The sequence below is a fragment of the Nesoenas mayeri genome (genome assembly GCF_963082525.1).
Source record: "Nesoenas mayeri genome assembly, chromosome: 1".
NCBI classification, from domain to species: Eukaryota; Metazoa; Chordata; class Aves; order Columbiformes; family Columbidae; genus Nesoenas; species Nesoenas mayeri.
Window position 1 is genome coordinate 58,632,047 of NC_137541.1, and position 26,240 is coordinate 58,658,286.

A 26,240-nucleotide genomic window follows, 5' to 3' on the forward strand; every position below is an offset into this window, starting at 1 on the left:
AAAAGAGTTCAGTGGTGGCACTCTGGGGATACATCTACATTGGAAACTGCGAGGGAGCAGACGATACTAAATTATTTGCTGCAGCTAGATTGCCTCCGATACCCAAACTAGCTCATTTCTGGAGCTAACTGGTATCCTTAAACTACACTATATTCTAGGCGATTAGCTTTTGACTATGAAACAAAGTTAAAGTCTTCCCTTTGTTGTACAAACTTACCTCATTACACCTTTGCAGCAGAACTGAGCTAAGAAGCTGATGCAACTCCCAAGAGCAGATTTGCTGGGTTTTTGCTCTCCCCACTGCCCCAAATCCCGACAAACACCATGCTACCAACATACACAACAATTACTCATATCAAATAAAGTTGTTCCAGACTGCAGTTGAAGTACCCAAGGCTCAGAGAGACTAGCTGACTACAGTACTATAACTTACACATAGTATACCTTCAACATCCATGAATATAGGACAAAGTTTTAGACGAGTGATATGTTTTGATTTTTTTAATTCCTAAAAAGTCTCCCTATATATCCTTCTTGTACGACCATAGCCACTGGAAAAGTAAGCTCACGTGCTTGGAAGTTCTCTGCAAGAACACAAGTTTTTCGAAAATGCTGCATACACAACATTCACAGACTTCTTCTACGGCTTTCCAAAGAAGTTACTTATTTGCAAAGTCAGTACACATGACAAAAAAAAAAAGAAGATCGCCAACAGCTTCTATCTTAAGGCAACCTCAAGCTGTGTATTACAAGTGCATTTTGCGTCACGCGCTGCTGAGGACCTAAAGATGTTCCCATTTGAGGTGTGTCAACATTTGGAATCTGTCAGTATACAATTTACTTGAATGATTCTCTCTTTTTTTTTTTTTTTTAAGGCCTCATCTACCTTTTTTTTTTGGTTTGTTTTAAATAACAGTATTGCATTTTACTCAAAAATCAAAATACAAAGTATGACAGGAAGATGTAGTGAAAAATTCCTTGCGTTTGTTTAAACAGAGCAAGAAGCTCACCTGGTGCATCATGGAGTTGAGACAATAGCTTTGCTAGTTCTGCAGCGGTTTCCAACCACACAAAAGAATTTATTTCAAGTCAGACAGTTATGCTGGATGACCACATCAACTCAGTTTCCTTTAAGCTCTCATTTTTTTCTAGTATCTATAAGAAGATTATTAGAAGCAAGTTTTCACTTGCAGGAGATAGATGCATATCATTAAATACACCTGAGATGGAGCAATCTTGTTTTCAGTAAAAACTGACAAAGTTTCAGATACCAGGATTTGTACAGAGCATCTAAAGCTCATTCTGTAAACTGCACTGAAACAACAGGACAGTTCTTTACACAGCTTCACCTAGTGAAAAGGTATTTTTTTCTAATAAGGCATTAAGTTAGTTTACTCTTTATGATCCCTTCTACCGTGTTGTCAAACTTTTTCAGGTCTATCTCCCACTCTCATTTCCAATTTCCGCACACCTCCAGTTCTATTTGCTCCAGTCCACACTGGCTGAATGCAGTCATTGATAGTTTATATGCTGCCTGCAAATACTGATTCATGACAAGCTATTCAAGTACGTCCAACAACACCATTACACAGCTGAAGGACCCTTGTAGCAGGAGGATTCAGAAACCACTGAGAACAGTGAATGGCATCTCATCATATTGATGGTACAGCAGAGATTACCAAGTTTCTGTGTTCACATTTTAGTCCCAAACTGCAAAAGACTTACAGTAAATGAATATTAAAATATGTATTATCCCTTCAGATACATTTACTCACTTCTATAGTTATCAAGTGTAACGTTTCACCAGATACAAAACTTCAATCTAGGCTCTAATAAATCTTCATACTCTGTGCTTGCCAAGCTTCTTCCGTCCTTTTCAGATGAAATCGAGTTACTTGCACAGCTGTTTAGAAGATAAAGTGTCTAAGACACATGGCTTCTCATGGTCCAAATCTTAGCAGATTTTAATGCCACTGGTGTAATCTTCTGGAGAATCAAGTATGTCTCAGTTTTGGTTTTAGTCAGACTTATCCTTTTTCTTTCCTGTTAAAGGCACTTTACTGGCAACAGCAGATCCTACAGCTGTAACACCTCCAGCCACAGCAGAAACACTTCCTTTGACCAGCCCCACTCCCACTGAAGGCACAGATGTGACTGCTGTTTTGGTAATTTCCAAACTCTTCCCTCCAATCCAAGCAACACCCCCTATTGTGGCACCAACAGCTCCCTTTGTGACACTGAAGAGGCCACCAGTCACACGAGAAAGCATGCCAGGCTGCTGCTGCGGGTGGTCTTTCAATGCACCTAGGGGAGGAAACAACAAGCAAATCAATCACAGGGCTATGATCCAAGAGTTTTCAAGATAATAGTTATTTGTAAGTATTTCTTTTTCTAGTCTAACAGTCAAGGCACATACTTACCTTGCAGGTTACTTTTCTTGGACGCTCACACACCATAGAATCATAGAATCATTTTGGTTGGAAGAGACTCTCAAGATCATCGATTCCAACCATTAACCCAACACTGTCACTAAACCATGGCCCTGACAACATCATCTATACATCTTTTAAACACCTCCAGGGATGCTGACTCAACCACTTCCCTGGGCAGCCTGTTGTTCTGCTTTACAACCCTTTTCATGAAGTAATTTTTTCCTTATATCCAATCTAAACCTCTCCTGGCGCAACTTGAGGCCATTTCCTCTCATCACTTGTTACTTGGGAGACCAACACCCTCCATGCTACAGCCTCCTTTCTGGTAGTTGTAGAGAGCAATAATACCATCGTGGTTCCAAATAAGAAACTTTGCTGCAGTGAGACATACCTCCATGCTGTTTTCTAAAACACAAGTCAATATTGAGCGTACAAATATCAGGCATACAGCTCCCAGGTGGTCTTAAGTGATAAACTTTTCTCCTCCACACATCAACACCTTCCCAGACTCTGGAAACCCTCATGGCCAAATTAACCTCATTTCTGGACTTAATCAAGGGAGAGAACGGATGGTGACACACTCTCCTGTTCCCCTTATCCTAATATAAAGAGTTAACCTACAGAAAGCAGGACTCCAAAAGCAGCAGCTCTACCTTGCTGTTCAAATTTGAAAGGAAGGACTGGAGAAACAGAGCCAAAGGTTTATTAAAAAAAAAAATGAGCTGTTCTTCAAGAAGAGCTCACCTTGAGACAAAGTTGTTTCCTTAATAATTACAATTTCAAAGATGTGTTTATAAGAGTTGTGTGCATGGGTCAGGAAAGAAGGTTACAAACAGCAGTCAAAAGAAGTGTGGGAAGGACAAAACTGATGCCAACTCTTCACTGTATCTCTTTCTTCATCATACACATAAATTTAATTTTCCTCCAAACCCACTTTTAATGTAATTTGGATGGGGAAGGAAGGGGTGGGGGGAGAAGTCTAATGGCCAAATAGCTCATTAAATAGCAGAAGTGGTCCTCAAAGGCACTAACAAGAATAACAGACTCTCAACAAAAATCCCATTATGATGCACAAAACCAAAATCTCGAACCATAGGATTTCTGCATATTATTGACCACATAAATATATATTTTATTTTTATTGTTACGTTTAACCTGCACTTAACACAGTTTCTTGCTATATGCTGTATAAGTCAATTCACATTCCATATTTACGGTACAATTACATAGCCTCAAAATAATAGCAAGTATTAGAATAATAGAAAGACTCCCAGAATTAGCCACTTAGCCTTTCAATAGTTCAGTGTTTTTCTAAATGTAGGCTTCAAAATCCTAAAGAGATACATGCACCTTGTATCTAAAGGGAATTCAGACAACTCCATGCCTTGCTACTGCATGATCATCTAATCCTCAAAGAAACAGGTAACAGTATGTTAACATTGTATTTAAACTTGCAGGAAAATATCACCCAGTGCAACTATTAGCCAGCTTAGCCCTGATGTGTTTGTCTGTGAAGTATTTTCACTGTGAACCATGAGAAATACCTGTTTGTCACAACGGTGTTGTATGGGTAAGCATCTTTTTCAGCTCTGGTCTTGTCAACTCCTCACCAACCCCAAACATTTATTAAAAAAAAAAAGTTTCAGAGAGAACCATGGCAAAAGACAGCCAGTTAGCACAACTAGAGTAAGAGTTCCAGAGTATTTTGTTATTTTCTAGCTACCTGTAGATTTAACAGACATTTCCCTGTCTTAGGGAAAAACACCAGAGGGAACTAAGAAAAGAACAAGTGGAACCGCAGTGGGCAGTGCTAGGGAAAACACAAACATAAAAAGGAGGTCAGCGAGTCAGTAGCAGAAACAACATCCTTGGAATAGTATGATGAGAGGCAGCAGAAAAGAAAATTCAGGTCTAGAGCCACCAGAGACCCATATCAAGACCCTGTCAGTGCGTTTGCTCTGCACTGCAACGTGCCTTAGGAGAATCAGCAGAACAGGTCTTTGCCTCCAGTGCCATGGCTGCTGACAGCTTGCACACAGAGGAGAGTTTCCAAGAGTCACCCACCAGAACTCATCTACTACAAGGTGAAAACTGGGATGAACAACTTCCCATGCACCTCCAACAAGTCTGTGATAGTGCCAGGACTGACCCAGGACTCAGAACTCGTTAAAAGTGTGAAGTTCAGAGTTCCTATGTTCGTGCCTGGAATATTTCAAACAGAAGATGCCATCTAAATGAGAGAATTTCTTGCAAGTTTGGGGGGGTGAAATTAAAAAAAAAGCCAGTACATAAAGAACAGTGCAGCTCAAGGGAGCAAAAAATACTAAAAATGCTTCCAGCTTACACTAATCTCTTATTTAAGAAACTGATATAGATAACAGAAAGGGTCATGGAAACTAGAAACATAACTAACAGCCTTTTACTTAAAGCCAAGTAAAGCCCTTGCTGGTTCATTCTAGGCCAGTAGCTTTAAGCCTGGACATCTGCAACAAAAATGCATTGCCAACACAAGCACACAGAGATCAGGATTTCTACTTGTATACAGAAAGCCTTTAAAGAAGGACACTCAGAGAGGACTATATAGAGCCTGGTATAAAAATCCACTAAGTATTATACATTAGAGGATTCTTCTGACCAAACTTACACACTTTGTACAAAATGTAGGTGGAAGTGAAGCACTTTCTGACTAACTAGATCACCATCATCAGGGTGAATTGAAATAAAGTCTTTTAGCACATTGAATTTTAAGAGCAGATTTCAGTAATTAAGACTTGATATTAGCAAGGAAGGACCCATCATAGCCAACTTAAAAAGTAACAAGAGAGAAACAAAATTAATCTTGACATGCTCCTCCTCACATTACTCCAGGTAACCAACCCTTTGACAGCATCTACTCTATTTCACAAGTGTAAACACTGACTGTGACTTGGTGTATTAATAACTTCTGGTGATGGCTGACACATTCCCATTTCATTCCTGTTTACATTGTCCATTAGATCTAGCGAATGCCTGCAGCTGCAAAGAGTTTTTATTGCTGGTTGATTTCTATTCTGGCATACACATTCCTGATCTCTTTGTTTCTAAGGAGAAAGAAGGTAAAACAGATAATTGCTACACCTAGGGAGAAGGTGACACAAGCTCCCTGTTCAGGGGTTGGCTCTACCATGCTACCTTGCAGCCAGCTTCCTGCTGAAAAGAGTCCCACAGAGAACAAGAGTCGGAATGAACGTAGGTTGGCAGCACTTGCAAAGCAGAAAATAAAGCATTAGAAAAGCATTACTCATAGAAGACCTGAGCACAAAAGCTTCTTTCGCATATGTATTTCTTTAAAGCCTTTGTGCACCAAGCACAAACTGGAACTATTTATATCTTTACAAAAAACTGCAGGTTAGTTTTGGAATTGCGCCTTTCCTCTAAGGATGTATGGGGTTTTTTTGGCAGCCTGTTAAGAGAGACAATCTTCTTGCCAATATTGAACCAGTAGCCTTCCATCCACATTTGGCCATCTTTCTATGATAGTGTAAGCATATTGCATATGAAGACCTTGCCTGACATTTAAACCAGGAATGTTCTTCAAGAGTATTCCAACATTTTAACTAAACTCATCAGGTTTGAACAGTGCACATGAAACAGAATCAAAAGGAAAAAGCCTCTTCCTGGACTGAGTTTCTATTAAGACAAGCGGCGTTTCATTCTATTCCTTTTAAGTACACCAACTTTCTCCATCTATTTAGACTTCATATTCAAACTGGTTATTGTCATACTGAAAGCGGATATGGTGCAGGAGAAGATAAAGTCTCAATTGCTCACAAACGTTAAATAAAACCTTGCAATACCTAGTGTTGATCAGGGTCTGCTGTTAGACTCTGAATCTTGACAGCCTTCTGAAGACTCCAAACACTCCACAAGATAAAAAATGCCCATTTGTTTCACCGCCTTCCTCAAGAAAGAATTGGTTTTAGTTCACTGGTCAGACTAACGCTTACTTTCTATATGTGAGGTTTAACTTGTATAAAACCAAATTCAACCTTTAAGGCAAAAAAGCGTGTCTTATAAATTAGACTTGAAGGTAACACACATTAGGGCATTGTTTCCAATGTGGCATTTGCTTTCAGAAATACATCTGGGATCTTGGCAACCCCATAAGAGCTTAAAAAGAAATTTTTGTCCTCACGCCATGATACTGTAACAAGTTCAAGCACAGTAGAGCTTAAGAACCACTGCGTCATGAAAATCTATTCCTTCCTTTCCTCTCATCTTGTGTTTTCTTTCCTGTCTAATAGTTATTAAGAACTGAGTGGACTATTCCACTTCACCCCCTTCTGTTACAGTTAGTGGATAATACTGTTGTTCAAGTGAAGTAGATTGTTGAGTTATACATCATATAAAAGCTGAGAAAACAAGCCAACCAAGAACAACAACAAAACAAAACCAACAAACCAACCAACCAAACAAAAAGTCCACCGCAACAAACAGGGTTTTAAAGGGCCACTACAAATTGACAAGCAATGAAAGGAGAAAAATCAGGACTCGCTGACCTCTACATCGATCACATTCGGTCTTAGAGCAAGAGAAGAGAGAACACAGACAACCTGTGTGCCAAGAATGGGTTCTGATCTAGTCTGCTTCCTGCCGCATCATGCAAACAGGACTCTTTGCTGTCCAACCAAGCCACAGTCTCGAAGGGAACTCTGCTCATTTGCAACTGCTTTTCCTCTGCAGGTCTAATAACCAATTTGAGAATTTTTTGGTTCAGGAGACCAAAATGCCACTTCATTAATGAAATCAAGTGTTTGTTTCTAGGAAACCATGAGATTGAGTCAACAGTTTGAACCACAGCAAGCTGTATGATGGAAAAGGGTCTCCAAAAGTAGTAATAAAGTTCCACATATTTTTAAACATATCTTGTTTAAAAGACACAAGCACTATGAACTCAGCAAGGTGTCAAAAAGTGAAGCCAGACTCTTCCATCTCACATAACAAACAAAATAAATACCTACTGGACCAATTCACATCTCTGGAAACTAACCTGCAAATTATGTCCTTTGGTATCCGCCCATCTTCTCTATAATTCATCAGTACAGTCGTTTACTGAATTATATTGGGTGGACTTATTGTTATCAAGATAATGCAGAAGTGAACAATAACCCAGGCCCATCGCATCCCAGGGCTGGCTTGCTTACTGTCACTTAAAGTTAAGCTGTTCAGCTTGTAGATCCTTCTTTTTTCTTAAAAAAAAGATAACCAAACTTTTGATGAATTTCTGTGAATTGACATCATATTATAAAAACTAATACATACCTTCTGGTGCTTCATCATGAAGATATGATGGGACTTCCTGTTGATTTTTGTCCGTTTGATTCATTATTGCCTAAAAAAGAAAGTCACATATGCTATACATATTTTCTAGCAAAGCATAAATGCAACCCATGAATCCAAAATTCATGTAGTTTAAGTTCCACAGAAAATAAACTTCTTTTTCATTACTAGATAAGCTAGCACCTCCTGAAAAACTGCTGCTCCTTTTATTATTGGACTGGGCTTTTGCATTCTTCAACCAGACTCAGTACCTGAAAAAGGAGCCCTCCACCAGGTCAGCAGGCTTGGTGAGAGCTGCCACCCCACACCGAGTGGATCTTAAATCTAAAAAGCAATCAGGAAGAAAACCAGTATAAAAATAAAACAGCCACTGTCATACAGCAGCCTATGTTTGCGTACCAAAAAAGAAAAGCCTACTGATCACAGAGGTGGTAGGTGCTGGAAAAACAACAGTAGCATGCCTGTAAGCTCTGTCAGTACCTGAAAAGCAGATGTTTAAAGAAACAAGTCCTTGCAGCAGAATTTGAATAAATGCCAGAAAAACAAGATGGAAGAATTGTAATGAAAACACTATTTATCTTGTAGCAGTACTGCTTACACAGTGAGATGAGAGCAGCAGAACTAAGCTGTTTTAACTCTACACAAACTTCCCAATGAAAACATTTCAGAAAGATTTCCTTACACCAAAAGCTGTTTCCTAGAGCAGTTCTAGAGCAGCAGCCCCTGACAGCGAGGGGAAGCACAGGAAAATGCTCAGATCAGCAGCTCTGCTTACTGCATTTTCCCTTCAGAGATGAAGAAAGAAATATCTAGTTCAGGCTTCCCTCCTGTTTTCCTCCCTCACCAAGTCCTGCCTCCTCCTCCCCTGAGCTCTCTTGCTAATCCTGCTTTCCCACCTCAGCAAACACTGAGGTGAGGAAAAAGAGAAAGAAAAACAAGTTGCATTATACCTCCCAGTATCCTTCTGTCTTCCTGCCAGCCACCTCCTAGTTCCCATCTGCCTGCAAACCTTCAAATAATTTGGTTTCTTCAACAGGTGACTGACCACTACAAAAATAATTCCAGCCTCTCTCAACAGGCCCAGATCTCTGTGTACCTCCTCTGGGCCAGAAAGCAATGGCTGGGATCTGAAGAAGAGGTGAGGAGGCAGAAGCAGAGCTCGAGGACGTGAAGACTCACCTGGAAAACAACAGCTAAAACCCTCAGAGTATAATTATGAAGTCAAACCCATCACAGTGAAAAACAGCACCCACATGCTAAGTGATAGTTCTTCGGATGCGAAACAAGCCTAAACTGAATATTACAGAGTTCTCACAATCATCACTCCAAGGTATCAGTTCATGACTCAGAAAACATAGGTACCTTTGTATAAAGCTTAACAAAAAAAAGCAAGCACAAAACCCTACTGCCAGGGTGGCTGATTTGATGGCAACGCTGAACAAGTACCTCTCAAAAGCCAGAAATGCAAATGTGGAAGCTAAGAAATAGGAAAGTGAGTTGTAACACATCAAGATGGATGAATAAATACAAGAGGGCTAAGAGCCAATTTGAAAAAGTATCAATTATAGAACTCCTTGTTATTCTATTTAATCACAGGTCAGTGAGTCAAGAAAGGAAAAAAAAGTCCAATTGATCACAGAGCAACCAGGTTCTGAGAAAGGACTGGATTCAGGTACTACACAATTTCTTTGCATTCATCTAATGCAAGCTGGAAGAAATACAAGGATTTCATCCTCACTATGTGAAATTAATAGGTTGTTGCTTTTTTTCCAACTTGCAACAAAAATATCAAGCACTATAAGAAAGAGAAGGCAGATGCTGTAAAAAACTAACTGGCCTGACATTGTTTGATCAAAATATCTATAAAAAGATACAGCAACTATGTTTCTACTGAACACTGGCTATTTTGTTCATTAAAATGATTACTCCACCAGGAATTTGAAAGTGTATTCACTACATTAGGGACGGCCAAATAAAAAGTAAAATAAAAGTCACAACCTAGCAAGTCTTACTTCAAACAGAGGAATAAAAAGGTGACCAAAACAGTTTTAAAGAAGTTTCAAGGGAGACACAAATTAGTTAAGCCAGAGATTAGTTTTTCTCAAGAACTACCTCTGCTAATGTATTTGTATCTAGCCAGCATGTAACTCCCAAATGAAACTCCGATGAAATTGCTTGTCTGAGCTTCCACAAAGTTTCTGTCAACAATTCCTCATAAGTGGCTCAGAAAAGTTATTTAATATTAAGAAGAAAGACAAAATACTGTCAAGCATTATCAACAAGTTTAGAGGGGAGCTGGACTAAGTTACCAGTTTTGAACATGGCAGAAAGCTAGAAAGTGTCACAAGGCCCCACAAAATTTTACTATTTTCTGCTGTTCAGAAGGTATTGGGGACAGCGGCAGCAACAGCAGATACAGCCCCGATGACGTAACAAGGATCTGCTGTGCTCAGCATCAGACAAGTAGTTAATTAAGACACGAACTGTCTAACAGAAAAAGTCAGATTAAGACCAGCAAACAGTGGAGGTAAAAGATGCTTTCGTAACCCCGCATAATCTAGTTTAGGCCACTGTCAGATTTGCTTGCAGTTCCTGCAGAGCTAAAGAAACAAACCAGTGTATTGGCAGGGGAGTTCACAGGGGACTTTCTAGTTTAGTGATCACAGAATGTTAGGGATTGGAAGGGACCTCGAAAGATCATCTAGTCCAATCCTCCTGCCGGAGCAGGAACACCTAGATGAGGTTAAACAGGAACATGTCCAGGTGGGTTTTGAATGTCTCCAGAGTAGGAGACTCCACAACCTCCCTGGGCAGCCTGTTCCAGTGCTCTGGCACCCTCACTGTGAAGAAGTTTCTTTCATATTTAAGTGGAACCTCTTGTGTTCCAGTTTGAACCCCTTACCCCTTGTCCTATTATTGGTTGTCACTGAGAAGAGCCTGGCTCCATCCTCCCTTTACATATTTATAAACATTAATAAGGTCACCCCTCAGTCTCCTCTTCTCCAACCTAAAGAGACCCAGCTCCCTCAGCCTTTCCTCATAAGGGAGATGCTCCATTCCCTTAATCATCTTTGTTGCCCTGCGCTGGACCCTCTCCAGCAGTTCCCTGTCCTTCTTGAACTGAGGGGCCCAGAACTGGACACAATATTCCAGATGTGGTCTCACCAGGGCAGAATAGAGGAGAAGGAGAAAAAAGTGGCACCTAAAATCACAGCAGTACATAAAAAAGTGATAAGATTAAGCATTCCCTCCCCTGCTACCTTCCCTAAGACCTCACAGTTAATTAACTCCTGACCACAAGCTACTTTTTAAAAGGTAGACAGGAACATTACACAATATTTCACTCACGTGCAATGATTTAACACAATTGCAACTCCTTCTAAACCACAGAAAAACTTCGCTGTCTTACAACTAAATGGACCACAGCAGTCTACCTTTTGCATCTCACAAACCAGTAACCTGCTGCTATCAGACCCCAGAAGTCAATGGAGCACTATGTGGGCCTGAGGAGTCAAGGGAAATGTCACTCTTGGTAGGCCTGAACTTGTTCTACATGGAAGGGAGCCTTCGGGGGTCTGCAGATCAGAAAGCTGAGAACTACTGTGTGATGTGCGGTTCCACAGGTGCCTGGAAGCACTGTAGGGATGCTGCAGGAGATATGCCTCAGCAGCTTGTGCTACATTTTACTCGCTGTTCTCCTACTACGTCCATGCAAACAAAAGCAGAATCACATCACTGTCAGAAATGGCTCACAGCTTGACTTGAAACAGAACTTGGCACACAAGAGCTCACAAAGCACAACTCAGGTCCTTTTGTTTTTCTGTAGAAGCTCTCCAGTCAATCACAGAATCAAGACCAAGATCCAACAAAGGACTTAAGCAGAAAATTTTAGATATCTAGGTTGCAGCCTGCATCCTTGCATCCAATTTAACACATCAGGAGACTTAAGAGCCTCTGAAAAGTGATCCAAAATCCTGTGTGCTAAACAGGGTGTAGCGTATCTGGTGATCAAGAAATACTACATGCAGAGGCACGTCTTAAACCTGGCTCCCCTCCAGAGATTTAAGGTGAACACTTCTATTGACTGGAGGTCAAAGGCCTGGAATAACTGTTTGGTGGCAGATGACTTCATCAAGTCTTGGAAGAGAGCAGGAATACAATTTCTTTCTTCAAAAACTGGAGTTAGAAAACCAGAAACCACTCACTATCTTTTATGTAATACCGTCAAGGTGAAAGCACTCACAGTTCAATGCCTCCTTCCTCTAAAAAGATCCAAGCTCGTACGTCCCCCGTTGCAGGAGTCCCCAGGTCACCAGGCTGTAGGGTATCCTAAGGAAGGTTCCTCTTCACCCTCCCTGCTAAAAGTGTGTCCCCACAAAAGAAGAAGAAAGCAAAATTCTTGAGACCAAATAGGGATTACAACTCAGCTGACACCCAAGGCATCGATCTGGAGGTGCAGGGATAAGACTTTTATGCAGAGAATTAGGTCATTCAGAAACAGTTTTGATTAAGCAACTTTGGAAACTGAAGTTGGAGGCTGCAGATTCGAAGTGTACTGAATGGTTAGTCACGATTATTACCAGTATTGCAAGCACATGCAACAAGGCAAAGATTTATCAGAAGCCTGAACTTTGGAACTTTCTGGTACGTTTTTCAGAATCTTCTTCAAAGTATGCTAAAACTGGCCAAAAAAAAAGGGAAAAAGAAAGCAAGCAAATTGATCTTTCTTTGGCATTTTCATCCTGTGATGCCAAATTCACTGTGTCATGTGTCACAGGGCAAAAAACTCCAACATCATTTAACACCTGCATTAAATGATCACATAGAATGAGGTGCGATCTCTCCAAGTCCTGGCAGAATTCACATGGACGTTCATGAAGCAGATACCTAGCACATCAATAGCACCCTGCATCTTCCTTCTTCATCTGTGCAGAGGAATATGTAAGCTTTGCGTTTTCTTATGTTAAGAAGCAGAAGCAAATCCAGATCTTGAAAAGAGATTTCAAACAGAGGCACATGTAAACTACTTCCCCCCATGCCCCTCGAGTGCTTATGAGGGTGCTAGTAATTCAAGAGATAACTCCTCATCTTTTTCAACAACACATTAAAATATACATCAACCCTCAAACTAAAATTAAAAAGTAAAAAAAAAAATAAATGGAAGTTACTCTTTCTGTTGGTTCTAAAGAAGAAAACACTTTCATATTGGCAGAATATGAAATATATAGGAACCTCTGAAGTTTTACACAGTTGTAAAGAAAGAAGTGGTTAGAAGAGGATTTTTTGATTCGAGCTATTTATAACATTAACACTGTTACAGGATTCAGACTGGAAGCGCTATGAAGCTCTGCAGGTAACAGTACAGCCACACACACATTCATATCAAAGTTGATTAAAATAAAACTTTCTCACCAAATATACTCCTTCGTGAAGATGTCTAGTTAGTTGTTTCCACAAAAGTATTCTGCACACACCTATGAGAAAAGTAGATGGTTAATGACATCTTAAGGAACAGCGCTACTGTCACATCCCTGCCATGGGTGTATGGTGGGAACAGTACATACAAAGCCCCATGGCAGAGGAGAAGGACACTGGGCATGGCCTTAAAATGCCAAAATTTTATGAGATTTATCTCACCAAAACACCGATTCCTTCTGTGTTCCTAGTCAACAGAAATAGTTTTACTGGCTCCATATGCTGTCACGAGGATTACTACGAAGTGCGGTAATGAACGTTAAGACACAGCCTCTCCTTAACAAGCCTGCAGCTCTTAGTGATTTGTGTAGAATTTTAGCCTTCCACTGAGAAGCGGGCTCTAACCGTTACAGACATGTGTGCAACTTCCCGAGCTTCAGATGATGCCCTTGATGTCTTTCTGACTTCACTGACAAAAAGCCCTACTGTTTCAGCGCAGCAAACCTGTCCCAAGCAGCAGCCAGCAAAAACTGGCTTGTTTCAATGCCACTACTCAGATATTTGCGGGCAGCAACGCAACTGCCCAAAGATGGGGCCAATTTCAGCTGGCAGCACAACGCTGCTCCCGACGGCTGCAGCAGCAGACAGCGCTGGAACTATTCACCTGACAGAACTGCAAACAAACCCATTGCCTCGTCTGAGTCCACCATAGAAAAGTTATCCTTCTTCTGGTCAGCAGTGATACAGTTCGAAAGCTGGGCTACAGAGGTGACAGGAAACAAAACAGCCCTTGCCACATGCATGGCTTCCCTTCCCCTCTTTCAGTGTTACCCTTTCATTTTGGAAAGGGTAACAGTGCTCTACACTCCAAGTTAAACAAGGAAATAAGTCACAAAGCCAAAAAGGTAATCTTACTTATGGCTGCTCTTCAGGGTATTCCTTAAAGCTGCACAAGTAACCCCTGACTATCAGCTTCTCTGCTTTATACCTTGGATTAGGGCTTGCAACATGTTAGGAGTAAGAGTGGCCAGAGCTGTTAGTCCTCTCAGACAGAACCTTCAGAGCACAGCCGACATGGAAACGTGTTTTTAAGTTAGTTAATGCAAGGGAGACAGTTGCCTGAAGTTCTGCAAGAAGAAAGAGTCGACGCTAACAGCACTGAAGTAAAAACAAATCCAGGCACGTAGAAAACGTGTAGCTAAAAACCAAGAGCATAGCTGACATTTCAACAAGCCTTCTGTTTAAGAGCCAAGTTCAAAAATTCAGATTTATATACAGAGCAGGACCGGCTTAGAAGCAAGCATGCCCATTTCAGAGGAAGAAAACACACAGTTTTCAGGGAAAGACTATAGCAAGTTGATCAGAAGTTTCCAGATGTGAACTACAGCTTATTGTTAAACCTGTAGCAGGACGGGCTACAGCCCCTTCCCCTAAAAATGATACCAAGACTGCCATAAGAAAGAGAAACAACAGGCTCACAGCACGCAGGTCTCAGCACACAGCTAGGAAGGTAATGCAGCATATCTGTATTAAAAAACAAACACACACCACAATTGAAGGCAAAATAGGAGGCATATAGATCTCCTGCAAAAGAAAAAAAAATCCCCAGCCCTTAACTCTGCCCGGGACATTACAGCATTGTGTCTGCCTATAACAGAACCCAGCATTTCTCTATCACCCCCAACTGAAGTATAGATCAGGCTCCAAAAGAGGCTCTAGGGAGCACCTGATGTTGGCAATCAGGTTTTCTCCAAAGGAAGGATTCGCAAGATACCAGATCAAAGGCAGCAAGAACCCAAATTCCCCCATTCTAGCTCTCCAAAACTGGTTTCTATAAATTAAATGGTAAATTCCAGTAAGGCACAGCTTCAGAAAGACCATGGAAGCTTCATTTTACCAGTCCAGTCAGCCTCCACCTCCTGCTAATTCTTAGGGAGACACTTCCCCATTTCTTCCAGTGCTTTCCCTGAGCTCCACACCCACCCCAGGTGTTCTTTTCCAGGAAACCTAGGAAAGCCAAATCCTGACAGTGCTTAGCAGTCAGGGTGATAAAGCAGCTGCTGAACTTCCTTGCCACCCCTGCTAATGAAATAATGAACTTTCTCCCTAGCGTCCACCACCTGTTTGTTGACTCCTGCCAGACATTTAGACACGTTTGCTTGCCTGATGAGAAACAACTTTTGGTTTGTGCTTTTGCAACGTGGTCCATTTTTATACTGAGGAGGCAATACCAACTCTACTGAGTTTTTAACCACAGCTTAAGAGAAAGCTTTAAATACTAAAAAAAAAGCCTATATAGTATTTACTAATCAGTCTTAAAATTTATGTGCATGTAAACCAGTATTTGTGCACTATATTCAGCTATCTTGTATGTACCCTTCCAATTACTTGCAGACATGCTGCCCAAAGCAACACTGGGCACACTGAAACAGGGTATGTGCGCTTGGTATTAATCTTCCTTACAGAGTGACATCCTGATTCAGAGTTCCCGTTTTCAGCCCTGTTAAATGAGCAGACGGAAGCATTTAATCGCATCCGCAAAGGCTGTCTATGAGCTTTGCACAATGACCAGAACCAGCTGCATGGCTAAAATAACTTGGATTTATTTTCAGGCCACACCACATAAATGCCCAGGGTAGGCGAATGCAGAAAGCTAAGCTGCTCCCAAACAGTTCGCAAAAAAAAAAACCTCTTCCAGATTCTGCTCCATCAAGCTGGACTCGAGAGAAATGGATGAAATAAAGAGCAGGTTACTACAGGAAACATCTGACTACAGCGAAGTTTAAAAAGAGAAAACCCGAATTAAAGCTTCTGCTGGCACTGAGGAGTTCACGGGGGAGCACAAGAGCGGCCAGGAGCAAGGCCAAAGCGAGCAGGGCTCCCCCGGCCGCCCGCCCGGGCAGGCGGCAGACGCTCCGCAATAGCCGCTCCGGCACAGCCGCGGGCAGCGCGGCGCCAGGCCCGCGGAGAGAGAGCGGCAGGACGGGGCAGCCGCCCCCGAGCCCGGTCCCGCACTCGAGGAAGAGCCGACGCCGGCCCGTCGAGGCCCCACACGCCCCTCGTAGGTCGGCCGGAGCCCCCACATCCCCCGCCACGTCCTCCCCTCGCAGCTACCTGCCCCTCCAGCGGAGCCCAGGAGGCGGCCCGGCAGCGACCCCCGCCCGCCTTCCCCGCCGGGCCGGCCGCGGGCACCGCCGGGCACCTCGGCGCAGGGCGGCGGCACTGACGTGGCAAGCCAAGGCCGCGGTGGAGCCGCTACGGCCGGCCCGGCCCCCTCCCTCACGGCCCCGGGTGCCGCGGCAGGAAGCACAAAGGCGGGCGGGCTGCGCCCTCCCCGGGCCGCCGGCACGGCGAGAGGCGCCGAGGGCAGGTGGCGGCAGCAGCCCCGCTTCCCCAGGCCCGCCTCCCCGCCGGCGGCTCCGCCGGGGCGCGCCGGGTCCCCTCCTGCCTCCTCCCCCAGAACTTTCTCTTCCTTCGCGGGCAGGAAAAGAGCGGAGGCAGGAAGGGCGCTCAGGCGGCTGCCTGCCCTCCGGGCTCCCCAGCTAACGGCGGAGCAGGGCGCCGCGGGGCCGGGCGGCAGCGCTGGCTCAGCGCTCACTCACCGCACAGCAGGCACGGCTCAGCTGCGCTCCGCCGCAGACTTTACTCCGGCGCCTTTCCCCGCTGCCGACGTGGCGCCCGCCCCGTCGGCACCCGCAGACCCCGCCCCAGCGCCCGGCGTGGCGCGGCCCCCTCGGCGGCTGGGGGGCGCGCAGGCGCCGCCGATCCCCGCTTCTCCCAGCCCCGGGGGGCACCCGCGGCGTCATCGCAGCCCTGGCCGCCTCCTCCGGCCGCCTTCGGAGGTGCTGGGGTGTTCCCGAGGGAGTGCGCAGACCCCGGGCCGACCCTCATGGCTTCTACAGGCCCGCGGGCATCTTCCTCCCCTGGGGAACGGGGCAAGCACAGACATAAGGCGCCTAGCCCCCCGAAGGGCCCGGGTGGGTCCTGCAGCAAGCGGGGACCTCTGTGGCCATGGGGCCAGGGCACTGGTGTGAATGAAGATGCCAGATAGTGGTAGGGCAGAGGAGATAAGGGAGGACAGCATTGCTATCACTGACCGGGGTGGTGTGGGGTGCAGGAGTTTGACTTGCGGCACCTGGTTGTGCTGGGGAGCACCTCGGTGGAGAGGTCTGGGTGAGTCGATGCACCCTTTGGGCACCCCGGCTGTGCAAGGAGCAGCACGGTGCCAGCCGCGTGGTGTGAAGCCACTACGCTAATCTGAAGGATCTGGGTTTACGCTGAGCAGCATTCACATTGCACGCTTTATCCCAGCTGTTATCTGAGTGGAGCTACCTGCACGCAACCTGTAGGGAATAAAGTTGTCATGCTGGTTTGAGGGCATGGCTTTCTAGGTACTATACCAACACAGATAGCTGGGGAAAGACAGGTTTTCTGGTGCTCGCACCCTTCTTTGGTACCTCTCCTTCTGCATCCCTAAGAATATTTGGAGATGAACAGTGACTTTCAAGTTTCTTAGTCAAGGAAGTGTTGGCTGGCCAATGGAGAGAGGGAAGTCCTAGGTACCTTGAGTGTGAGTTTAGAAACTGAACTCCTCTCAGCATCACAGGAATACCAAATACCCCATGAAATACTTCACAAAATTAAAAAAAAAAAACTTTGCACAGGCAAAATACCACCCCTGCTTCCTTCATCCAGCTTTGTGCTTGACTGCCACCTTTCTGCTCAACCCTCCTCTCTAAGAAGAGGCATGTATGGAGAATCATCTTTCCTGGACTTCTCTAAAATCGTTAGTTCCTGTCTGAAGTGTGAACTCGGCTCCTACGTGGAAAATATAATACAAAGGAGCAGTCTGTTTCCTCAGAGATCTGTCTAAGGAGGCCTTTTCCAGGCTCTTTTGTCAGTCCCAGCTGCAGCAGCATACCTTGGGATTGCCACAGAGGGATGGAACACAGGTGTGAGATGAGGGTGAAAGAGATCTGTCCTCCTTGGGGAGTGCAGATCCAGTCAGACATCACTGGACAGTTGCAAGAACATCAACGTGACCCATCAGAGCAAAGCTACATAAGCCTCGGAGAGGTTTGCTGATACAAGGACTCAACATTTCTGTCTCACTGAATGAATACGCACAATGTTCTTTAGTTTGGCACTGCACGGGCGAAAGCATGAATGCAGGAGAATCCAAGTGGAAAACCAAGGGTGGCGTCTGGTTGGGTGCACATTGGGACATGTAAGGCACACAAGGGGCATGAGTTAGTCTCATTCCTTGGATGTACTACACGGGCACACAGAGGTCCTGCTCTGGGGTTGTGAGTTCCACCTGGGAGGATGGGTCCATGACCTTCTGGACCGTGTTTACCTCCCTGATCCTAACAGACAGCGACCACCACTGTTATCTTCTTTTTGGTCTTCAAGATAAGGGGATTTTTGTATAGCTGTGGCTCACCCCTTGCCCCAGGGCCCAGGCGTATACAGGGGGGGGTGCTCTGCTTCAAATGGAAGGCCTGTAGCTTCATGTTTCTAGTAGGAGCAGAAAGAGTTGCTGCTTGAATATTTTCTCTGTAAGAATCATTCACCCATAAACATGAAAGCATGAGGCACGTAAGAATGTTTTGCTTCCCAGTAAATGAAAATTAAAAGCGCTGCAGAGATTAAAATATCTTCTTCTTCAAACTCTGACAGGATGGCACAGGAGGAGTTGGGTTGGTGAAGCGTTTTGCTGAGCAAACAGAAGAGCCAACTTCCTCGTAATACCACAGCCATTGGCGGTAGAGTGTCACTGGCAGGTGTAATAACCGAAATAACTTCAGGCTGACATCTCTGCAAACAACAGAAAACAAATGAGCGGTGTCCCTGGTACTTTGCTGAACCAACGCTGAAGGTGAGGAAAAGGTTTTGCTTGCAGAGGTGTTGTCGTTGTGAGTATTTTTGCTCTCATTTTTCATGCATTGAATGTTTCCTTCATAAATAGTCTCAAAGATGGTCCACTGTTGGTATGTTCAGTAAAGATTGCTTTAGTATTTAGTCTTTATGAGAAATTAATAACCTTCTTTCACTGAAAATAGCATATATACATCTTGTTGACAATTTTAAAACATACAGTCTTCCCCTATGAAGGAGTGGTTCCTTCATTTAGATTATAGGTTTTTAGGTTTTGTCTGTGAATCCCCTATGATTACAGATGCAGAAAATAATTGAAGTGCGGTCAAAATATATACATTTTGTATTCAATTATGATAATTGTGGTTGCTTCTACTGCTGCAGTAGCAGTGGGGAACTGCAGCCAGGGTGGAGTTTCACTGTATTGGATTCAGTGTAGATTTGGGACACAGCCCTGGAAGGAGTCCTTCTCTTTCAGTGCAGAACTTAATTTAAAATGCAATGTGCATCTCCTGAACTCTTAGGCCTTACAGTTTCATTTTTCCTGTTGTAGGCAGCCATTGTGAGAAGTCAAAGCTGTGGGGAGAGCATTGGGCTCTTAAGTCTGGTGAAGTCTTTAGGTAAGAGCAGACAGCAAATTCCAGCTGGACTGTTTGCTCAATAGGAGACCTGCATGAGGAGCGCAACTAGAACGTGTGTGAGGTTCTGCATGTGCTGTTTTATTTGGTTCATTTGTAGAGATAATAAAGTGTAGCAGCTGAGGGTGAAGACCAGAGCTGGATCTTTTGGGATGCATCTCCTAACTTGTTTGCCATAGGTGTGAATACATCCCCATCACAGACGTGTCTGTGGTATAACAGTGGAGAAAGATTAGGCAAGAAGTCTAATTCTACTTTACGGCTTTAAAACGGGTTCCCTGAGTAGATAACCTAGGTTGATAGTCTGTTGGAAGGAAAGAGGAGAGGGAGAATAATATCTGACATTTTTTGGTAGTGAAGCCCCTAGCCGGCATTGTCTTACTTAACAAAACCAGGTTGGAATGAAAGAGCAGTGTGCTCCACTTGAACATATATAGTGTCTTCTTTGCCTATGAAGAGACATGCTTAATTAAGTGTGATGCCTTACCTGCAGATGCATCCCATCGAAAACGAAGCTGTCCATCTGCTAGGAGTACTTGGTGGCTGTAGCACTCAAGGGAAAAAAGTCAGAGACATGGATTGGTTGTACAATGTTTTTGGTTAATGGTCCCAAAAGCAACACATCAAACATACAACTGAAGTGCCACTACAGTGCTGGGTACCAACAGAAAAGTCAGAGTATCCTCATTTCTTTTTATCACACAGCTGACTGCAGAGTTATACTAATACAAATTAAAATAAGCAAGAACAGATTTTAAGTCTTAGGCTATTAACTGTTTGGAGGTATCTTTTTTGTTACATGTGCACATACAAGTTCAAGCCATTATCGCAATATAATTATATACTTTAAAAAATTATTAAGAACCATGGTTTTGCAGATAGTACTGTCAGCTCATTACTGAGCCATTAAAAACTGGTTCCAGCACCAAAGGTATTAATGAGCTTGTTTCAAGTACTGTATGCTTTGTGATTACTTGGCATTCTGCCTCAGTTTAATTAAGATTTTAAATTTGCATACTGCTGTTCGACCATATGTTGCACCAGTGTTTACAAAGGTGAATAGACTTTATTGTCCTTGTTTTATAGGTCAGGCCACAGTGTCATTTTGGGGTCAAGTGACAAGATGGAAGCCACCCAACCCCTGAAGCAGTCTGGATCTGTTACTCAACCTGCAGGGTTGGCATTTCCTCCGAGAATTATTAGGTGGACGTTGACAAACCTGGAACAAAATAATTACAATAATATTATTTGGTAGAACGATAGTACCTGGTTTAATACATTCATTAAGATTTGTCACAAAGATCACAGAAAAGCTTCATATCTGTGGAAGTACAGTGGCCAATTAAAAAACATACCTTTGACGGGAAAATGATCAAAATAATTGAAGTGATTTCTCAGAGTCTTAAAAAAAAATATAGTTACATAATACAAAACAGTATTATTCCTCCTATCACATTTTCTTTATATTATCAACAATTATTTGATGTTCCAAACTTGCGAGTCTTATAAATATGAGCAGTCATGAGTAGCATGAGTCAAGTTTGCTGAAAAAAGTGAGCCTGGAAAGGTCAGGTCCCTGCCTTGAATAAATAGGTATAGATGAGAATATTGTTGTTTAGTCTTCTAGGTGTGGCATGCTGCACAGAAGTGCAGCAACTCTTTTGTGACGGTTTGTTTTTTTATCTGGTTTTAAATCAAATGTCATTGTTGCCGTTTCTCAGCTGTGTGCTCTGCTTGTTAGGGCATTTTCGTAAGCTTTTTGCTCTGTTTTATGGAGGTGGAAGGTTGACTGAGTAACAAGTGGGTGTATGTTCACCCACTTTCATAGTGTCTAACCTTTGAAGAAAATTGTTGGCACAGGAACCTCCTCCAAGAGACCGACATTTAAATAACAAGCTTTGCTAAGCGTGAAGTCACTCCTCAGGTCTATCTCTACCATGCCTCCATTTTTGTTATGAAATAAAACATTAACATTATCAGATTTACAAATCTACACAGCAAGTAGTCCTCCCATGTTTCTGAGGTTACAAACAAAGCAAAGATAAAACCCAGGTCTCTAATGGCACTGAGCGCTTCTTTCCTTGATTTTGTCTCCCAAATGATCTCTGCAGAGCTGAGTACATACTTTCCATCAGTTTAATTAGACATTAAACTCCTTGCTCTGCTTCCTTATTCTTCCCAGTGGACTGATGAGACATTTGGAAAATCAGGCAGGTGTCTCCATACTTTGTTACAGCTATTTAATTACAGGGTTATAGATAAGCAAGTGCTTTCATCTACTCTTGGTACCTTCCAGAGGTGGCAGCATAATGATAAAACATCCCACAATCTGTCTTTAGGTCTAGTAAATGATCTGATCATCGCCAGCTGTTCATCAGGAGAGACAACAGATTGCCACTAGTCCTCAAGGTGTGTGAATTGCGGTAGTGAGGTGCCAGAGACTCTTCTTGCTGTTGCTGTGTTTATTCCTACAAACAGAAAGACAAATATGAAACAAGGAGTTGTAAAATAGGTGTGGGAATACTCAGAAAAAGTACCCTCATTTCAGTTCTGAACTACAAATCACCTACTTCAAAAAGGAAGTAAGATAATATCGACACTGCTAAGAAGTGAATGCTTGATGAGTTTATGGCTTTCTAATGCTGTGCCTGATCTCTGCCTGACTGCTTTGTACCTATAGCTGGCATATGGAGGGGATAAAAGGAACATTCCAAAGTAGAGGAGGCCACACAGTTTCACAAACCCTGGACCTGGCCTTCTGAACGCTGCCAAATACAATCCCATGCACAACTAGATCTGAATTCTTCACAACGGTTTTGTACCTTTTGTGTCTGTGTGGAGTATAGTTTTCTTCCTTTCCCCCCATTTTTCTAATAAAACCCTATACTTGCTTTATTTCATTTTCAAGAAGAGAATAAAAACAATAACAGTGATGGTGAGGATGATGATGATATAATTCATTACTTGCATTTTACCAAACTGACTCAGTTAACAGCCTGTAGAAGAGACAGAACCCCATTTTTTGGAAAGAAGTGATGGGATTGCTGTCCTTGCCTAGGGGACATCCCAGTACAACTTTCTGACATCCTGTGGAGCAGACAGGGGCTGGCTGTCACAGGTGGTGTCAGGCTGAACTCTCGTGGTGGGAGCTGCAGCTCTGCAAGGTCCTGCCACGGGTGATTTGGAAATTCTTGCTGGGCTACCAGGAAGAGGAGCAGGAGCACAAAAAGGTGGTTGTAGGTTTGGGGTTACAAGGACTTACAGAGATTTTATCTGCCGTGTACTGCACTCAGTGACTTTGCAGTTTTGCAATCCTTTTCCCTTCATTAGTCAGATCCCATCATTGACCCGTCATTAACCACCTCCCATCGCTGGCTGCCCTGTCAGCTTTGACCCCATTTTAGAGTTCAGGCACTACATAATGACAGCCTTTTCAGCTTGCTTGGCTATGGGTCATTTCTGAACAATATGAAGTAACCGGAATATATATATATATTTTTTTAAAAAGACATTTTTTCTGAGTAGAACCATAAAACAGGTAAAGCCTCACCAGAATGTATCATCCTTGTAAAAATATAGTGCTTCATATTCACTGTACACTATAGGGAGTGTGAAGGAGATGGTGCCATTTGTTAATATGTAGACCCAAGAGAATTAAGTAAACACACAGAAAGGGAATGTTCTGACTACTCGCTGATTATAAATGACAATATGATAATTTAGGTCATAAACTGCAAACATACTCTCTAAAAACACCCTAATATTCCTAAGTAAACCCCCCTAACTGAGTCTCATCTGTATACAGACAAAATCACACACCCTGGTTTAGTGCTGTTCCATCTGTGCTGACACCTTATGGTGTTTGGAGCAATGCTGTGGAGAGAGAATGAGTTGCATGTAAATCTTAACAGCTCAGAAGCCAGAAGGCAAGCAAAGGCCAGTTAAACCCATGTGACTTTCAGTATTTTTTAAATCCTGAGAATTTGGAGGTCTGTGTCAAATTTGGAAAGGTTGTGCCGCGCACTACTGTAGTAAAGGGCAAAGGGCACTGTCTCCAACTGTGGTCTGGTGTTTCTTCAAAGAATTTGATGTGTGAGCTGTAAAGTCCCTAAGCAGCAGCTGCTTCTCTGGTTTAGTCTCACAAAAGAAGAAATGACAGGACAGGTTGGGTTTGTCTCTTGCCAACTTTTCTGCCAGATGTGAGAGGCTCAGGAAAAGCAGGACTCACACTGTGCCGAAACCTAGTGGTAAACCTAGCATGGAACCATCCTCCTCCCCACCTGGACTTTGAGTTGAGGCCAGGAGGGAAGGACAAGCCATGGTGAGGAGCCATATCTAGTTTTTATTTCCTGATTCTTTTGCCTGTCACTATAAATGTAGATGGGTTATGGGTCTCTGCCAGCACTTACACAAAGCATGGGCTTGACTGTATTCGGGCAGAGATTGCCTTTTAGCATCATACGTCAGGCTGAATTACCAGTTTCTGCAGGAGTGTGCTGAGAAGATAGACCCTAAAGTACTCGTTAAATATTTCTAAAATTCATAATGGTCTAACCCCTGCAAATGTGATTGGACTCTTGTCTATGGTTTAATTAAAAAAAATATATATATATATATTTTTTTTGCTGTTGTTTTCACTTTGACCCTAAGGAGAAGTTCACAGAAGCTACAAGCTCCTGTAGAGGTGTGTTCCACCCCCAGACCCTCCTGGGCAGCTCAAACTGCCTTCTGGAGCAACCCAGATTGTTGCCTTGAAAAGGAAAGCTGGATACAAACCCAGAGATGAAATCACCCAGGCTAAAGCTGGCTTTGCTCTGCAGAACCCTTTCTGTGCAGCCTTGCATGTAAACAATAAAAAGATAGTCTAAGGACTATAAACTTACAGGAGGATTAGTACATCTAAACATGATATTCAGCAAAACTGCAAGCACAGGTGCCTGTTATTCCTAATCTAAGCCCTGATGACATAAAGCATTAAACAAACATCATGCTCGAGCACAGACACACACATGAAGGCAGGTTTGTCTTATATAATCTCAGCTTGGTTCTTCTTCTGTTGACATGGCTTTAGATAGGGAACAATGTGCCTGGCTCATGCCAACACGTGAAATGAAATCTGCCCCTCCACATCCACCTTCAGAGAGAGCAGCAGCGGTGGTTGTAGGGTCCTATTTTTGAATCAAACCAGCAGATGGCATTCGTACACTTCGGGCTTCCCTGCTCCTCACCTTCTGCAGCCACACAATGTGCTTTCCCTTTACTAGGAGAGACCAAGACCCTCACGTATCTCCCAAATCTGTAAAGAGCTTTGTTTTTATAAGGCTGGGAGCATTTCCTGTACATTGTGCAACCCGATAAATTACTGGACTGTGAGGATTAGATATATTATCCTAGGGATTAAAATTTAAAGTTCATCTCACAGAAATAGACTACTACATACAATCTGTCATTTCCAAAGCGCTTTGCTGAAAGTTGGGAGGTTTCCAAGCAGCTGCTGTCTCTTTCATATTACCTTTTCAAAGCTATTTCATTATTCTGAGTTCTTTGGACTGGGCAAAGCATACACATTATCTAGAAACCTAAAGATTTTACAAACTGAATAAGTGTTTCATTTATAAAGTATTACCATAGCCAGTTTGCTCAGAGGGAAACAGCGCAAAAGTGCATTAGAAGTAGTTTATCAGGAGTGAATGTGAGATGGGAAAAGACACTACTATGTTCCCAGTTTTTCAAGGTTCTCAGAAAACAGTAGGAAAGAGCTGAGGTTTGTCTGTCCAGCAAATTTCAGCTTGCATAGCAGTGAACCTCAACAGGAGGAATTAAGTGTTAAAACAATTCTGACATGACAAGGAATGCTGGTACACACTAGAAAGCAAAACTATTTACCAGCCTCATGGAAACCAACCAAATGGATATATAAGTCAAAAGTGAGAATTTGAAATACTCCTAAATAAAATAATAGCATACATGTATTTCTGCCTTCTGTACATCTTCTGAAGGACACAGTAATGGGGGAGACCTAAGTTTTATAGCAATATTGGACCAAAATCATTCCTAAGGACTAAAGATTTTATTAACTCTAATGAGGCTGAGATTAGACTTCATGTGAGCTCAGCTCCGAGAGTCAAATGCCAAACTGGAAGAAAAGTTCCCTCAAACTTCCACAAGAGACGTATTGGTAAACCCAGTATTATTGTAAAAGTTTTAAGTGGGAAACCTGTGACAGAAATATAACTGAATAGTGTAATACTTGTGTATATAGCTAGATGGCTGCAATGGCACACTAAGGATGTCCAGATTTGCTAATTCATTGCAGATTCTACTTTTGTTTTATATTTTGCTCCATAATAAATGCTCTTTTCTGTCTTCATTTTCTTGACATTTTTATTATGTACAAAGTCCGTCTACTTTTGTCATCCGATTCTTCTAAATAAAGTTAATAAGCTTTAAGATTTGCATCAAATTATTTTGGGCAATGACAATTTTAAGCTGAGACTGTATTTCATTTTTAAGTAAAATGTTCAGTGTTTATTTGCTCCATGTAGCTGCTTCTTCAACT

General features: G+C 42.8%; 1 protein-coding gene across 1 annotated transcript; it reads right to left on the minus strand.

The window, feature by feature from the left end:
* Positions 1-1,928: 1,928 nt before the first annotated feature.
* TMEM263 (transmembrane protein 263) lies at positions 1,929-16,795 on the minus strand. The gene is made up of 5 exons (XM_080363296.1): positions 16,769-16,795; positions 13,164-13,225; positions 11,995-12,109; positions 7,734-7,803; positions 1,929-2,304 (listed from the first exon to the last, which is right to left on the minus strand). The coding sequence occupies exons 4-5, from the start codon at positions 7,795-7,797 to the stop codon at positions 2,018-2,020; spliced, it is 351 nt and encodes a 116-aa protein (XP_080219422.1). The 5' UTR covers positions 7,798-7,803; positions 11,995-12,109; positions 13,164-13,225; positions 16,769-16,795; the 3' UTR covers positions 1,929-2,017.
* Positions 16,796-26,240: the final 9,445 nt, after the last annotated feature.